Source organism: Bombus vosnesenskii, unplaced genomic scaffold, assembly GCF_011952255.1.
Source record: "Bombus vosnesenskii isolate JDL3184/JDL3185 unplaced genomic scaffold, Bvos_JDL3184-5_v1.1 scf7180000013266, whole genome shotgun sequence".
NCBI classification, from domain to species: Eukaryota; Metazoa; Arthropoda; class Insecta; order Hymenoptera; family Apidae; genus Bombus; species Bombus vosnesenskii.
The window spans coordinates 3877670-3894057 of NW_022882926.1; the positions used below are offsets into that span (position 1 = coordinate 3877670).

A 16388-nucleotide genomic window follows, 5' to 3' on the forward strand; every position below is an offset into this window, starting at 1 on the left:
TTCAGAATCCTGCTTCCATCCCATGGCTTATACCGTGACAAATGGCTAGGTTTCCAGATAACGGTTAGGAGATCCAGGATTCGTATCTCTGCCAATCGATTGGTTTCAATTCGAGTTCTTGATACGTGACATTCTTTGTTTCTTGTTCTGGCAAATGCAATTCGAATTTCTGTGTATTCATGCACGTCGCATGCGTCATGTACGTGCGCGTATATTGAAAAATTCGATGCATCGAAGAAGATCAACCTAAACGTTTGTTTGCTGACTGCGCAGCAGATAGAAAAAAATTGAATCTCTAAATATCTATTTCCATCGTTTTTTTCTTTATTCTAACGATTTAAGACCATCACTAGTGGTATACTTCCCAAAATTATTTTCGTTCGCGCGTTCCTACTCGGTCGCATCTGCATGTTAGAATATTAGATATTTGCCTTGCTGTAAGAACGGTCCTTGCGTTGTCTCGTACGATTAATTTGACACAGTTTTTCTTCAAATTAACGTGGCCTGGTCAATGTAAGTGTACAAGCCCAGTTATTAGACTTCCAGTAAATTACCTGTCTTGCACAGTGTAATTCAAAAGGCTTTCTCGATCCTCCGCAGCGAAGATTCTATGCTTCTTTGCAGTCTCGATAACATCGGAACACCTTAAAGGAATTCCGCTGATAATACGTATTGTTTCGACGCTATTCCTTCGTAGCTATCATATGCCAAAGTACCGCCATATTATCGTGACGTAATTTTCCATGCAGACTAGAAATTTCTCTACCCTTCTCGTTTATTCCTAGCTTATTCTCGATGTTTCTCTGCCAGCCACATTTTCTGTCGGGAATTTCTTTGATATCTGCCTGGTTTCGAATACACTGGAGAAAGCATGTTAACAGAGAAACGAAAGATTTCCGCGAAGCAATTATGATTTTTCCATAAAAGATCGTGTACGTATACTTTGCCATTGAGCGGTATTTGTGCGGAAAAGGTAATTTCCAGTGAATATTTACTCCTCTTACTTTCCTGCAACGTGCGCCACTGATTTTCATATTCTTTCAACTGATTTCACACTGGCGGAAAGGAGTATTGACCTGGAATGAAGCTTGGGACAGGTATCATTAATTATGTATCCACGTAGCATGTATTATATCGGAATATTGGAAAATACACGAACGAATTTCGTAATTAATGTTACTTCATGTACACTTAGCGAACGATAATTTATTAGTCCTCGTTGAAAATCTCTTCGGTATCTTGCTTCAATTATAACAATTCGACGTGAAGTTACGTTGCTTCTTTGTGATTGTATAAAATTTCACTGAAACGCCATACATATTTATATTTGCTTTGTTGAAGGTAATAGTATGTTGTTGGAATATTCGATTTATCGACTGTTTGGTTGTTTACGATTATTTGACGCTTAATTGATTAAAATGCCAACAAGTTCAATCGCCCGGGGAATATTCCCTCGATCGACCGTATTCAAATTTATAACCGTCGGGTAACACCACCAAAATCGGCAGGATTCTTTATCGTATTTGAGAGAAAGAGATAGAACCGAAGAGAAACGAATGATAATAAGAATTCCGATTTCCACTCGTTTCACTTCGGGTTCAGCGAGATGATCCGTCTTGAAATTGTGAATGCTGGCAGACCGTTTTTTCGATAGTTCGATGAAATGGCTTGGCTAAAAAAAAAAAAAAAAAAAACCGGAGGAAAAAAGAAAGGAATGGATAAAGTTCGAAGATTCGAATAGAATCCAAAGCGACCGTCAGGATTGATAATAGACAAGGGATAAATGTAATTTGTCCGAAGCGTTTGGATCTTATGAGACGATGGTGTTGCAAATATCACGACATTTTTGAAAAAAAGAGCTGTTTTTCTATCGGTGCTTTTTATAGAATACGTCGATACAGGTACAAAGTAATTTCATAGCTCGATTAATCGAAGACCAATTTTCGACGAGACACGTACGATCCATTAATCACGTTGGCATTATATTTAACTTGGACTCTCGAAACGTTTTGATTCGAGGGTAAAGGGGATCAATCCGCTGCAATTGAAATCTTCTCTGCTGTATAGCTGGAATCCTCCGCGTCGTTCTCGCTAATTGAAAATAAAGAACATGATTGAAGCTTTCGGGAAAAGTGGAATCGCCGCATATCGATTCGAAAAGCGATCATTGACGTTTAATTACGATAAGAATTTTTTCTACGCTCCTATTACCTACACCGTAATTGGCAGGCATATTTACGATAAGACAGACTTTTAACGGAACTCGACAAGTTCTAAAAGACATATAAAACTAAACTGAAAAAGTAAAAGATATATAAAAAATTTCATAGTTAGCCGTTTCTTAATTACTTATTTATTTGTCTGTAAATATTCAACGGATTAGGTTATTTAACGGTAACAAAGTTGATGGAGCTAGTAAGAAACATAGGATTTAAGTTGCACAGTTCCCGTGGGATGGTGTGTCCGCGTGGCAACTACCACGTTAAACAGGTGTACTGTACATAGATCGCGCGGCATCGACCTTCTAGACGTACATACATATATACCTATATACATATTTCGTGTCTATAATGGATGATGCTTCGTCGAAATCGATGTTCTCAAAGTTTGAACTTATCTTTTGAACCATTTTTCTTTTCGCTCCTATTTAGATTCGAGAAATCTTGTCTGTTATTTGAAAAACGTTCTAAAAGAAGACGAGTACTACGAAATTCATTACTAGCCTACGATACGCACGACTGTCTCACAGGCCGAATCGGTACGTAGTATTGCCGAGGAAACGGTGATTAATAACCACATAGGAGTGGCCTATTGTGCGGGTTTGCAATCACCGGTAGTTCGGTTCCCCATTTTCGCGTATCAGCCGAGCAATAAAACACGTTAGCCCTTTCATCGGTGGTTGTACATTCATGGTGTCCTCCTATCCAGACGTCAGGACGCGTTCTGTCGCAGCATCTCCATTCTAGTTCCGTGTTGACCGGTCGATTAACTAGGCGGCCAGCCTTTGCCAAGGCGATAAAGTCAGCCGGGAACATGATTTATTCCTGATGGAGAACAGAACCGTGAGGTATTGAACTCCGGCGAATCATTGAATTATCGAGAATTTCGAAGAGTAGAATGCTCATGGTTGGTAAAGTTGGACGGAAAGGCAATCGAACTTCGTTAGATCGCAACGTTTACAGTCGGAAAATGGCGTAACGAAGGGAGGGGCGGGGCGAATGTTCGTCGGAACGACGAGAAGAGATGTAATAAATTACAGGTTAAACGAGCCCGCCGTTGATAAAAATAAGTCGGTAGTCGTGGTCGGCAATAATTTCCGCTTTCACACGGAGAGGGAGAGAAGGCGAATTGAACGAGAAATAGAGAGAAAGAGACAGAGAGGAGTTCAATCGACGGCCGGTGCAACGTCAATTTCGACGTACATTTACTCGGCTCTCGAGCCGCCGGTTTTGAAATGTAAATTTGCCGTGGGTAACAAGTGCGCGCGGCTCTGCGGCTCATAACGAGCCGACGAGAAATTAGGCCGGCGCAATGGAACCGCATAGCCACGCGGTCGGAAAAACGGCCAGGGTTCGTTACGTTCTTTCTCCTTCACCTGACTTCGCTTAGCTACTTTCTCCCGAAAAAGAAATTAGCGGGGTGGACCAATTTCCCAGCGACCCATTCTTTTGCAGACATAAAAATGGAGCGAGCTATTCGATTAGTTACCGCGAATCGTATGATCTTAAGTGCGTTCACTGGTATTTGGATGATGGGCATCGCGGAACTCACGCGATCGAGCACGCGATCGAGCACGCGATCGAGCACGCGATCGGACACGCGATCGGACACGCGATCTAGCACGCGATCGAGCACGCGATCGAGCTCATGATCTCTTCTTCGACTTGCAGATAGTTATCGGATTACGAGAGTGAGTATGTCACTGACTATCCTAATGGACAAGTCAGTCGAGTCTGGACCATGTACGAGACTCAACTTTCATGCAGTTGAAATTTAAATCGGTAATCTTGCACGGAAGTGATATTCGACCCGCGAGTAAGATAGCCGGTCAACAGCGTTTGCGTTGCATAAACTTTGATTAAATCTTCTCACTGCAATTTTTTCGGAGCTATCATAGGATGGAGTCGTTTATTGTTATCAACAACAGGTAATTTTCTGTCTTTAATTAGGAGAAAGGAAATCGTCGTCGTGTTTATCGTCGTAATTAATAATAGCAAAGATATTTCCATATTGCATAACTGTAATAAAGCATAATTCTAACGAAGGTCCTAACATTTCTGCAGAATGTGACACAGTCGCTTGGTAATAGACAAGGCGAGAGGTAATCTCTAATGTTATTCAAAGTCAACTCCCAGTGTAAGTAGCTTCAAGTGTCACCGTCATGTGTAAAGTTGTACATATCTGATACTAACAATTTTACGATCTCATAAAGCGGAATTCTCGCTGTACGATGAATTTCATTAGTAAGGCGTGCGTAGCGGTGCTCGCGTGTAAACTCATCACCGGTAAAATTTATCCCGCGTGTACCTTATTAAAACGCAACCCCCTTTTAATATTTGGCACGACTCGGTTGCTAGTTAATTTGCCCCTCTGAGACGGACTGCGAGATAACGGTTAACGTTATTCGAGAAATTTACTTATTTTGCGATTCAACGCCGTTCTCAAAGCGAATACGGGGCAGGATTTAACTTGACGAAACTGTTTGGAACCTGGTTCCTCTCGGAACGTTTGGATTTCGGCCTTTCCATACAGTTCACTTTAGATACGATGAAAATTAAATTACTTTCCTTAAAAGGATCTCTTGCTCGAAGCTATATAGGACGCTTTCTGCTGCTTTACGAATTTATAATCAAATTCATTAACCGATAAATCCAAAATGAAGAAAAGAATAATGTTTAAACAAACCATACATACACTCTAATATCTTAGTGCGTAGCTCCATAATGAAAAGATGCAATCGTTAAGATATATTACGATGTAATTGGCCGTATTTCTAAAAATTCTTCTTTACCGCAAGTGCCAACACGATAATCCCGAAAGAGCTACAAACTGCGGACGCAATACCACCAACGATCGGTTTTTTTGCTTCAATGGATACGTGGAACCATAAAGGAAAGTTGCGAGATTCGATAGAGGAAGATAAACAATTTACTATATATCGCTCGGCACGCTTAAACTCATCGATTTTACGGACTTAGTGGTCCGTTTTATTTGTCGATGTTGTACGATGTAGCGATGTAGATTAGTTTTCTTTTTTCTGTTCTTTTTTTTTTTGTATGTCAAAGACCAGGTCAGTTCTAGTGGATTAACAGCGTTGCAATTAACAATCCACGAGAAAAATGTAGCGCCCAGCGTAAATTAAATGAGGTGATTGGATATTTGATTTGGTTTGATCGTTCGCAAAAGTTGTGTCTCGTTTCAACGAATCGTGTAACGAATGTAAAGATTCGCTATTGATACAGCGCCTGGTGCAAAAGAGTTTCTATCGTAATTCGAAGTTTCACCTTCAGTTTGTTCGCAGGAATTTTTTTCTTTCTCGATGCTGTCCTGGCCGGTATTTGCGCGAAAAATGCGACGAAAGATTTTCACCAGTGAGCGGAAGTTATTTGGGTGTTCTCATTTCCTGTGTGCATCCGCGTACGCGAGTACGTCGTTCTTCGAGTACTAGCAAGATGTTCCGCAGGTATTCCGGATATAATAAGAATATTCTGGAATTTTAGCGGTAGATTATCTCTCGACCGAATTTCATTCGGATTTCACCGCGGAATACATCTCTTGAAATTCGTTGAACAATCTCGGAAGGGAATAAACTTGCCTTTCTAGTATATTTTCTATTGATTTTAACTTCAGTTGTTTACTCATCTCTTCCTGTTGCTCGATCTCGAGACGAGCTGCTTCGCTTTTATTAAATAATCTTTTAAGACGATTAATGAGGATTTTCATTAGATTGTTTAAATAAACTTGTTGTATTTATGGGCAGATTCCGAACGTAGTCTAATTTCATCTGAAAACATTTGCATACGAAACAATTTCTGTTCTTGACTCGATCTTGAGTTCTGATGTTAAATTTTACTTAAACTTCGGAAGTAGGGTAATGCGTTTGCAGAGCAGTAGTTCAATAAGAAAATAAAAATAGGCGAAAGCAATTTCGTTTCTAACAAATTTTCAGCAGAATCTTACGAAGTCTGTATCGCAAACTTTTCTTAGAAAATTCATCCAGCCTAGAAGTGGATTTTGGAGCAAGTGGCTGGCAGACACGGCCCTTCGTGCTGTTTATGTATTTTACTATCTACGGATACTATTCAACTAGTTGACTTGACCTGTCCAAATTCTTTCTCTCTATCTCTCCACTTTTCTTTCCTTCTTTTTTGTATTATTACTTTCAACGCAACACGAAAAATATATCGGTGGAACGAATTTAACTCATTCTTCTCACGCAAAATGATTTTTACTCGATGAAAAAGAAGTTTACAAGCTTTATTTTCATCTTTAAACTGTTTAAACTTTATTTTCTCAATTCTGGCAACAAAGTCTATTTCGAAACTGTACACTCGTGGAAACAAATTCTTCGATACGCGAATCCCTCAGAGTAAAGAGAATTTTAGAGAAACGATTGATCGTTTTCGTATACGCAGAGAGTAAAGAGAAGTTCTCTTTTCCTTCGATGGTCGATCTGAGGTAAAGAAAGCCAATGTAGCGCGGCATTCGTAACACCACGCGCTATCTAAGAACGAAATGGTCGATTGCGGAGAAATTGCTTCTCTTGCTTGTGAACTTACGATCATCTCAATTTTGTCCGTGGTCTGTTGGCCGATTTTCTGGGTTAATTCGTTGATTCCATCTACCGTAATACTGCTATTATTCATTTTGTAATCTTATCCCTTGACTCGATATAATTAAGATGTGAATAAATAACGTTAAGTACTTTTCTAATAGCAAACGGAAGAATACTCGAATAAAACAAATATGCTTGCCTCTCTCATCACGATTTAGCACGAGTTAAAATCACGAGTTAAAAATAACGTCTGACATTCATATAATGAAATAACCAAATTTTTAAATAGGACGACATTTTTTCCCAGATTCCTTTTCTCTATTTGTAATATATTTAAGAAAATAGTAAACAGTAATTTTTCGCGTTTGATTTGCAATTCTTGCTAAATTTGCATTACGTTCAAGATATCTTTTAACGTTGAACGTATGTCGAACTGTTTAAAAGGAAGAGAGATAAAAAGTAGAAAGATAAAAATAGAGAAACAGTGAAACGATACGTAACAGAAAGAAGCGAGTCGAAATCGAAAAGTTTCTCCCTTCGATTCGGTGCATTTCGTTTTCGGAGAATTCCGGAGAACTCGTCCCTTTAATTACAGCGATATCGACGAAAGACGAATCGGACGAGAAGTTGTCCAATTCTAAAATCGTGAAAATCAACCCTGGCTTCATCAACTAGAGATTAATAGTCCTCTCTGCTTGTTTTACTTCTCCGTTTCCTTACAACCGATAAACTTTTTCCATGATTAATCGTGGCAGCACGAGGCGACGCGGTGACCTATGTACTTATTTTAAGCCCAGGGTTGATCTCCGGATCTATACATTCTTCTTCTATCTCGATTAAGAGACACGATAGCTGTTTCGCGAAAATTGTGTGCAAAAGAGATAACGAATCGTCAAGTCGTACAATCTGTTAGTAAAGTCTAATTGGACAGCTTTTACTCGTCGAAAAGTGTTCCGGATTTCAAATTTTCATACAAGAAATTCTTATTCTATTTAACATTGATACTGAAAATGTCAAATTATCTCGCAAATGTTTCGCTTTAACAATTAAACGGACATTCTTTCTTTATGAACTTTGAATCTGCTTTGCGATTTTAAACACTTTTGTATTACCTAGTCACGGATTATGAGATAAATAACCGATCGATTAACCTTTCTTCTTAGCTAACGATACTATTCTTAAATGCCAAAATACGTTGAAATATGCACGAGTAACGCGATTTTCTCATTTTCTACATAATTTTCGTTCGTTCAATTACTTCACGATGCCATTGAACGATCTTGTTTTCCTTTTGAATTCTTGTTTAAATATTTAGAAAAATGAGGACAAGAAATAAAAGAATGGAAGATGTCTTTTACCGTAGCCAGCGAATAAGAATAGCAATTTTCCCAGAAAATTAACATTTTTGTGTAGTTGGTATTTGGTGTACGTTTACATGCAATGATGATACGTATGTTAGAGAACAAGACTTGCTAACCGAGAGACGTTCAGCCAGACAAAGTACTATAGCTTAATGGAAATTTCGAGTTTAGAAAAGGTTTCATTAAAAATTTGTAACTTCCTGTGAGGTAAAAGAGAATTCATGTTGTATACACCGTTGAAACCATCTTAACGTTTTTAACAAATAGAAAAAGCTTGTACAAATTTAATTAACTGGAAAGAAGTAGTTGCGAGGGCTGAGCTTATCTTTGTTACATAGAATACTAGCTTTAAGCGAATGTTACTTCAAATTATAGTCTTTTCCATAAAAATCATTCGAAAATGAGAACGCTACTATTAACGAAGAGGAAACTTGGTAGCTATGACACGAACATATTGTCAATGCGTGGAAACCACACAAAAACTGTACTGATCTCCATTCGGGAGGCGGACAAGAGATTAAGGTAATCCCACCTAACCGATGACGTTCGTTGCAAAGGTTTCAACAGATTAATCGGTAGATCGATCGTCACTTGCAACTAGCGCCATGGAAAAAGTCATGATTTTGCAATACAATATAGAATACAAGAGGCGAAAATCATTCTACGAAATAATAAATGCTAACGTTTAGTATAAACGTGTTACGACTGTAGAGAGACATTAATGAGGTAAAATAAATAATTACTAGAGACATTGCAATTTTGATGTTAATCCAAAATAATGTATTTTCAAATAGAAACATGATACAAAATGTTGAACGTTTGTGATGGTGCCGAATATGTATGTCATACATTTGCTTTTATTAAATATTACCATCTGTCAATTTTAGCCAAAAATCGATTTTTAGATAGAGTACTTATATACAAAATAAATATCGGCACGATACATCCTTCGAATATGCTTTAAATTATAGATTAAGTTGTATCGTAGAATTTTAATTGACTTCAACGGCAGCAACGCAGTCGATCAAATCTTAATGAGCTTGTTTCAAACTCATGTTAAATCAAACGTTAAAGTTACGTGAAGTATACCTCTGAGATACTGATTAAAATTGGCATAAATTTATATAGTTATTATTATATTACTGAGATTTTATTTAGAGAATTTATTTTGTCGAAGACGTCAAAGTTTAAAAAAACAAACTAAAAGGTCGTTTTTATTCAGTATCGGTAGGAATCTTCATTTCGCTTGTATACTCGGACCTCTAATAAAACTTTTTGATCGTGTTATTTTAAATTAATGCTACTATACTGGATATTGAAACCAGTTTCACCAACGATTAAATCCAGTAATTAATACGCGCAAATCCAATGATACCGAATAACGCAGAGCTTTGCTGATCTGGATCAGTGACAGTTTTTGGTAAAAGAAAACGTTTGCTCGTACGCGCTATAATTAAAAATACAGTACTCAACAAATATCCTACGCACATTTATCATTTATTGCGCATAAAAACGAACATTACGAAATCTATCATAATGTTAGAGGATTCGAAATTGATCGTACAATAAGACCTTATATAAATCTTGGTGCACACGTTGTGTTTGTAATCGCCTCTTTTTATGAACGTCATGTATTTCCGGTATATTTTTCAGTTGGATGAATCGCGCGGATATTAAATTTGTTAATACTTTGAAACATTTTCATGCAAGCTTTGAAAAAACCTGGCAATTTATATAATCCTTACACGATTAAACTATGCACATTTTTTGGGATGTTACTCTTATATCTTCGTTATCGCTCTGTAATATAGCCAAAGGGAGGTGCAGGTAATTTTGCAAGTAACTCGTGTATGAAGTATACCGTTTTAGACGTTAAAAGAGATAAGGGTGCAACGTATTGGTAATGAACTGTAAACGTAACATCGAAGGTCGAACGCTTTGCATACCTTGTTGAAGAGAAAAGAATCGCGGCTAGATACGAGTTTACGCCGAAGTCATTCAAATAAGCATCGACATGCAAGTTTTAACGTTTCCTGCGAACGTATTGTGGCACTGTATTTGCGGTTTCCAGGAAGTCTTTAACGCCCGAGGTTGTCTGCCTCCGAGTGAGAACTTGTTTCATTTGAGCGCGATAAGTTGTACGGCAAGCTTGAATGCCGTGTACGAACGAACCATTTCAATTTACCAAGGGACACGGGCTATTCGGTAAACAGAAGTTCTTTCGACTACACTGCCATTTGTTTCCACATACAACGTGTTCAATTACAAACCCTCCTTCTCAAAATACTTTCACCCGGAACCCGCTTTATTATGGATAAGATTCATCGTTTTGTTGAAACACGAGTGTGGGTATAAACATATAGTCCATTTAAATTATTCAACGATATTATTCAACAATAAAAGGAGCATTAATCCGCGGCGAGAGAAGCACGAAACGTGCGCTCATTTAAGACGAGTGAAACCGGTATACTTGTTAACCTGAAATCGGCTTAATGTCTTTACACCGCATCGCTGCCCTTTTACGTTCCTTCCATTCGTTATCGTTTCAACTTCCTTCCTCTAGTTTCGCATATTTTACACGCGTACAATTTCAACTCTCGGCGACGATCCTGCCATGATTTCTCGTATATCTGCACGACGAGCTGATTACACAAACTTTTGCACCGATGTTCATATCAGTATGTAAATAAGTGTACTGGCTATCATCATGAAACCGTATGACCGAGATCATTACCATGGATCCCGTTCCTTCCTTTCAGCTCCTCCATATCCCTTTGCATTTTGCAGTATATATATATATATTTACCTACACGTTTGCTTACCAATGTATATGTGTATTACGTACTCTATACACTTAACTTCACACGAAGCTAAATTAATAACGTGGTTGCTCATGCGCTGGATTCTGCTTTGCCAGAAACATTCATTGTTTCACAGCAAGGCAAAATGACGCTTGCTTTCGTGTGTTATACCGCTGCGATTATCTATCATTTAAATCAGTTTGAAGTTAGTGAATAATAGCCTGTACAACGCGTGCAAGCTGCGCCATATACCGGAACGAGCAGGAGAAGAAAAACTTGTATAATTAACGCGCAGTTTGTCTATGGCAAGTTGAAATTGTCGTACATCGGTCGATTTCATATAGGCGCGAATAAGGTGAATCGGCAACGAAACACGCGAAAGCCAGTCAACCGAGGATCAATTGATTCCGTGAATCTCGTTAAAGCGAGTAATAGCGAGGCGAGTTTAAGTCACACGCTTTTGCAATGGAAAAAGCGATAGGACGTCGTCGCCAATTAAATAACTTTCGTCTCATTGAATCGATGGAATTTCTAATGGAATGTTTCAACTGGTTTTACTAGCTATGAATATCGAGATGGAAGAAAAAAGATTCGAGATACGGGACGAGTGGCGAGAAACGAGAAACAAGAGGAACGAGAAACAAGAGGAACGAGAAACGAGAGGAACGAGAAACGAGAGACACGAGAAACGAAAAGCACGAGGAGAGTGAAGAGAAATTGCAACCTGCTTAAAAAGCAGGAAACGAGAATGAAAATGTTCCATGAATTGTCGCAGCTCCGTTGAAGGGACGTCAGTTTCATTGTTAAAGTTATTACGCGATAGTGACGATAATAATCGGACATGGGCAGGAGCCAACATGTGCGAGCTACAGAACGTAGCCAACCAGAAATAATGATGGGCTATGTTCAAAAGTTCGTCGAGTTGGCGTATGAACTGCTTGCGGTACGTTTGAACTGTTAAGAGTGGGTAAACATGGGAATAAATTGAAACGAGAATGTACGCCGTTTCGCGAGAACTATCGCGATGATGTAAATGCTGATAAACGGGTGATATTCGGTTGTTCTCTCTTTTTATTCCAACGATATTTTTTCGCTCGTTGAGTTATTAAATATTGCCGCACGATTGTTTCGTGTACATAAAAATCCTGGTACCAATTCAGCAGAAGAGATCGTTTGTTAGAAATAGAGAGCGTGCAAAATCTGATTGGACGTTACGAAAGATGGAAAAATTCATATTGGTGTTCCTGTTTTAATTTTCCATTTATCATCGCCTGTAACGTTGTATTTAGTTACCAGAAGAGGACGTGGTTGTCGAAGTATGGCTGGTGTCGCACGTTTAACAAACGATGAAATGAAAGAAGCGAGATATTCGGGAGCAAAGGAGCTTGTAAGGGAATAAAAACTGGAGAATAAAATGAAAGTGGATATAAACCGAAGGTCAAACGTGTCTGATATTCTGTGCGATAAACGTACGATAAATGCAGTGAAAGACTGTACGTGATAAATCGATGCTAAATTTCGGTAGACGTTTCTATTTGTGTACATCATGCGCGATAGAGCTTCCTCCAAATGGAAACTTATCGAATTTTTCTGGATCTCTCTTATCTGTATTGCCGGCGTAACTAAACAGATGTCAAAATAAAGGAAACCATCTGTATAAATTCTAGAGTGACAGTAGTTACGGCCATTTTACGTTTATAAATCCCGTAAACGAGAATGGAGTTGGCAAATAATATTGTTCGGTTACTTGAACGAACGATATTTCATAAGATGGATCATTTCGCTCGTTCGTTTTCTTCGAAAAGAACTCGCGAATAATAAAAAATATTTGCGATTTCCTATATCGTATAAGATCATAAAGTACCGAAAATCTTTTGTCCAAGAAAAACTTTTGTGATCCGTTTCTACGTGCTCTTTTCTTTTGTCGAATATACTTGACGAAGGTGAGCCACTTACAGCGAAAGATTGAAGCTGAACGAGAAAAGACTAAGGGTCACAGCCCTCTACTTGAATCCATATCGATTACAGGAGACGTGAATGTTGTCGTGCTTGTGTATAACATGGGCAAAATGACGAAGACAGTGTATCGCTGACAATAGTCGTGCTGTACATTATATTTCGTGTAATGATACTCGCAAGAGAAATCCGGTGACTAATACACGGCGATTTTGTTGAAACTTTGCACAAGGGATCTATCTAAGAATTTAACCGTAACCTGTGGCCATTTTTTACTTCTAAGAAAGAAAGCAACCCTTTTATCAGAGCCGGCCCCTGTATGTAAGTGACTATAAATCGTAACCGACACAAGGTATCAAAAAATGGTTGAAATAAAAGCTATAACGCGTCTTGAGACTTATAAATCTGTGCGAGAAATTTTTTGGACAAATGATTTCTTTACGAAAATGACGTAAAAGGGAAACGTCGTCTCACTTTATCTTCTTTTTCTTGTTACAGACAAGTATGATGAATGTCTAAAGTAAGGACGTTGTAAATTAGTTGTCACCATGAGAACGCTTCTGATAATACTGAGCACTTTCTTGGAAATACAACTTTATTTCATTGGTAAGTGTCAAAATACATCAAACGATTTTTGTTTAAAAAACGAGATAATCGAACGTGTCTAAATCATCACCAAAGGCATTGCGAAAATCTCCTCTATTTTCTCAAAGATATTAATTTACACCATCGATTATGACATTGTAAGTTACGGACTTAGTTCTAACATGCACTGTATCGTATTAATTTAAGTTTAACTTAATCGCGTTGTATTCTACTGTAATTGTACTGTAAACGGTGTATGTTCAAAATGTATAGGAATTATTATTTAACTTTTCTGTAACTTACTTTATTATATTTTACACTTCGTTTCCGGTATATTATTGTTACGTATTTCGTTAATCGCGCATGCTAATGATTATAAAATACGGTTGACTTTAAGTAAAATAAATAACAATAATAATAGATCGGAAATAAATAATTATAATAAGATAGTCAAAATTATGTTAGTTTATTAGCAGTTATTTATATTATATGATATGTAAGAAACTAGAACTACATTTTATAAATCGTTGTCGTTCGAATCGAAGGAATTTTGGATGTGCGCTTATATAGCAGAAGCTCTTCGGCATTTGCATTTCACCGCGTCATTTTCGTGCTGACACAGAAAACACTTAATTCACCATGCTAGTTGATGGCTGACAAGTAATATCCGGTTATCGTGCTTTTGATGACCGCGCAAAGTTTTGGCTCGTTAGCGCTGGTAGAAACTTTCCGCCGGCAATAAACTATTCGTTCCTCGATCGAAGAAATCACTACCTCGCTAAGAATTTATTCGTATCTGTTTTGTCGATGAAATTTTTAGTTATGGTTCGGTTTTGTCTGTCGACCGACTCTGACAAATAGATTTGAAATATCGTAGTAAAACACAACCCGTACCGATTGTCTAGAATTGTATAAGGCACCTACGTTGTAGATAAGGAATTTAATCGGAGGTTTAATTAAACGAACAGTAATCCTTATTGTGCCTGCGTTTTACGATTCCTAATTGGCCGATCTTTGTCAAGTTGCTCGAAATTAATCGTGAACCGTTTTACCTTTTCGTTATCTTCGTAAAGTTTTTACGTCGACGGACTTTTATGAAATCGGTGAATCCTATTCGCTTGCATTTTATCGCGAAGCTGTGCACAATTTTTTTTTACTTCTTGAGAAAAAGGCAAATAATTTTTTATCTTATTCTAAAAATCAATATAGGCTATCTCCTTTAGGATGATAGATTGGTTTCTTAGTGGTCAACTGAACGTAGCTAGGACGTGTATCAAACATCGCGTATTGTCCTTTCACACGTACGGCTACAAAATAGGTTGCACCTCCCACGCGGCAATACTTCGTCGTTATCGCTGTGTATTTTATAAAAGACCGGTAAAGCCAAAGGAGAAAGCGTCTCTAGTAATAACAAAACTCGCAACGCGGCAAGACAAGTCGACGATAAACATTGTTTGGAAAATGCTTTTATCTGCAAAAATATTATACCGATTATTGTTGCTGTACAGTGTCGATTATTCTATCGCGCCGATATAAATTGAATGAAAACTCTGAATGGCTATATACTTCGTCGTTGACGTAATTTAATAGAAATCCCTTTAAAGGTATTTCTCCGGGTACAATCGCTCGCAAAGGAATAGAACGCGTGAGAGCGTAGGTACAGAAAGAAACTTTTCGGGAAAACTGAACGCGATATTTCAGCTCCTTAGGTAGACACTTCGTCGAATCACATACGTTGCATTTCTTTACTTGGGAAACGATACCGTTAGGCATCTCCATGCTTTAGTATGAGATTTCTTACACTGTTTAACATCATATATTAGTCCTTTTGTAAGTTTCTAAGAAGATTTTAGTTGTAATAGATGAAAATGTCATCCTGGCGATGACTTGATACAGGGATTACGTGTTAAATATGAAAACTTTGAGGATCAATATCTTGACTTCGGTACCGTTAGGTTTCCTTAAATTTTAACTACATGTACATTATGTCTCTTAACACGTAACTAAAATTCGATGAAATTCCTAAGAAATTCATTTTTTCGCAGCAATATCTTTCAACGCTGAAGAATATGAAAGAATGTTAGACAAATGAGAGGAGAAACGCGTAGAGCGTTCGTTTTAACTTTGGACGCGCGTTTCTGATAGAATCACAGAAAATTACAGGATAGGACGAAGAAAATGGTGGAAATAAAAAGGCAATAAATCGTAGCGACTTCCGGGTAAATCGGAAATCTAGGCCGTACTGTCGGGAGAAAGAACGAAGCCGTCTGGTAACGAAGCTGGTAAGAAAATCGACGAGTCGCAGAGTCGGGTCGATCTATGATCGCGTGCACGCGTGCCATTTCCTTGGCCACATGCGATTTCATGCCTGTCACATGACGAGATCTCCTTTCGAGTCTTTGGTGTTCGGGAGCAGGACGATTCGTGGACTCAGGAAAACGGGTCAGGTTTAACGAACCGTCGAACGAGTCTCGAGCAAGGTAACGAGAGCTAATTGCCGACGTTTTCATCGTGTACACGAGCCAAGTACGCGAACTAAATAGAGGCTCGTTATACTTCGGGGCTAAACGGTCGCGTATGCGTTTAGGGAATTCTTATCATATGTCGCGTGAATTTCGTATGTGTACGAACGTTACATGGCGTTATAACGCGCACGGTAAATATAGATTTCGATGTTCAAAAACCTTATAGACGTGGAAGATCGGTGCGACGAACATAGAAAGTGTTGGAATTAGATTCGTTTAGGCATAGAAGCCGAACTGTGCGCGAGTTATGTGAATGAAAACGCAATTAAAGAGTACGAAGAAACCGCGTGGGACAGTTAAGTGTTTTCGAAGTGAATTTCAAGGAAAACCCGGTAGATTTGTAATAGCTCTGCTGCTGCAAACGCGAAGCAATGCTTCGTAATTG

General features: G+C 38.3%; 1 protein-coding gene across 4 annotated transcripts in view; it reads left to right on the plus strand.

Annotated features, from left to right (window-relative positions):
- LOC117243588 (zwei Ig domain protein zig-8-like) overlaps positions 1-16388 on the plus strand; it is a 46062-nt gene that overhangs the window by 17565 nt on the left and 12109 nt on the right. For 2 of the 4 annotated variants that reach the window (XM_033511230.1, XM_033511228.1), the window contains exon 2: positions 13392-13499. In XM_033511230.1, the coding sequence (XP_033367121.1) occupies positions 13442-13499 (58 nt within the window). In that variant the 5' untranslated portion in view covers positions 13392-13441. Of the gene's footprint in view, positions 1-4128; positions 4148-13192; positions 13215-13391; positions 13500-16388 lie in introns of those variants that run through there. The other 2 variants (XM_033511231.1, XM_033511229.1) reach the window with 2 other exon arrangements.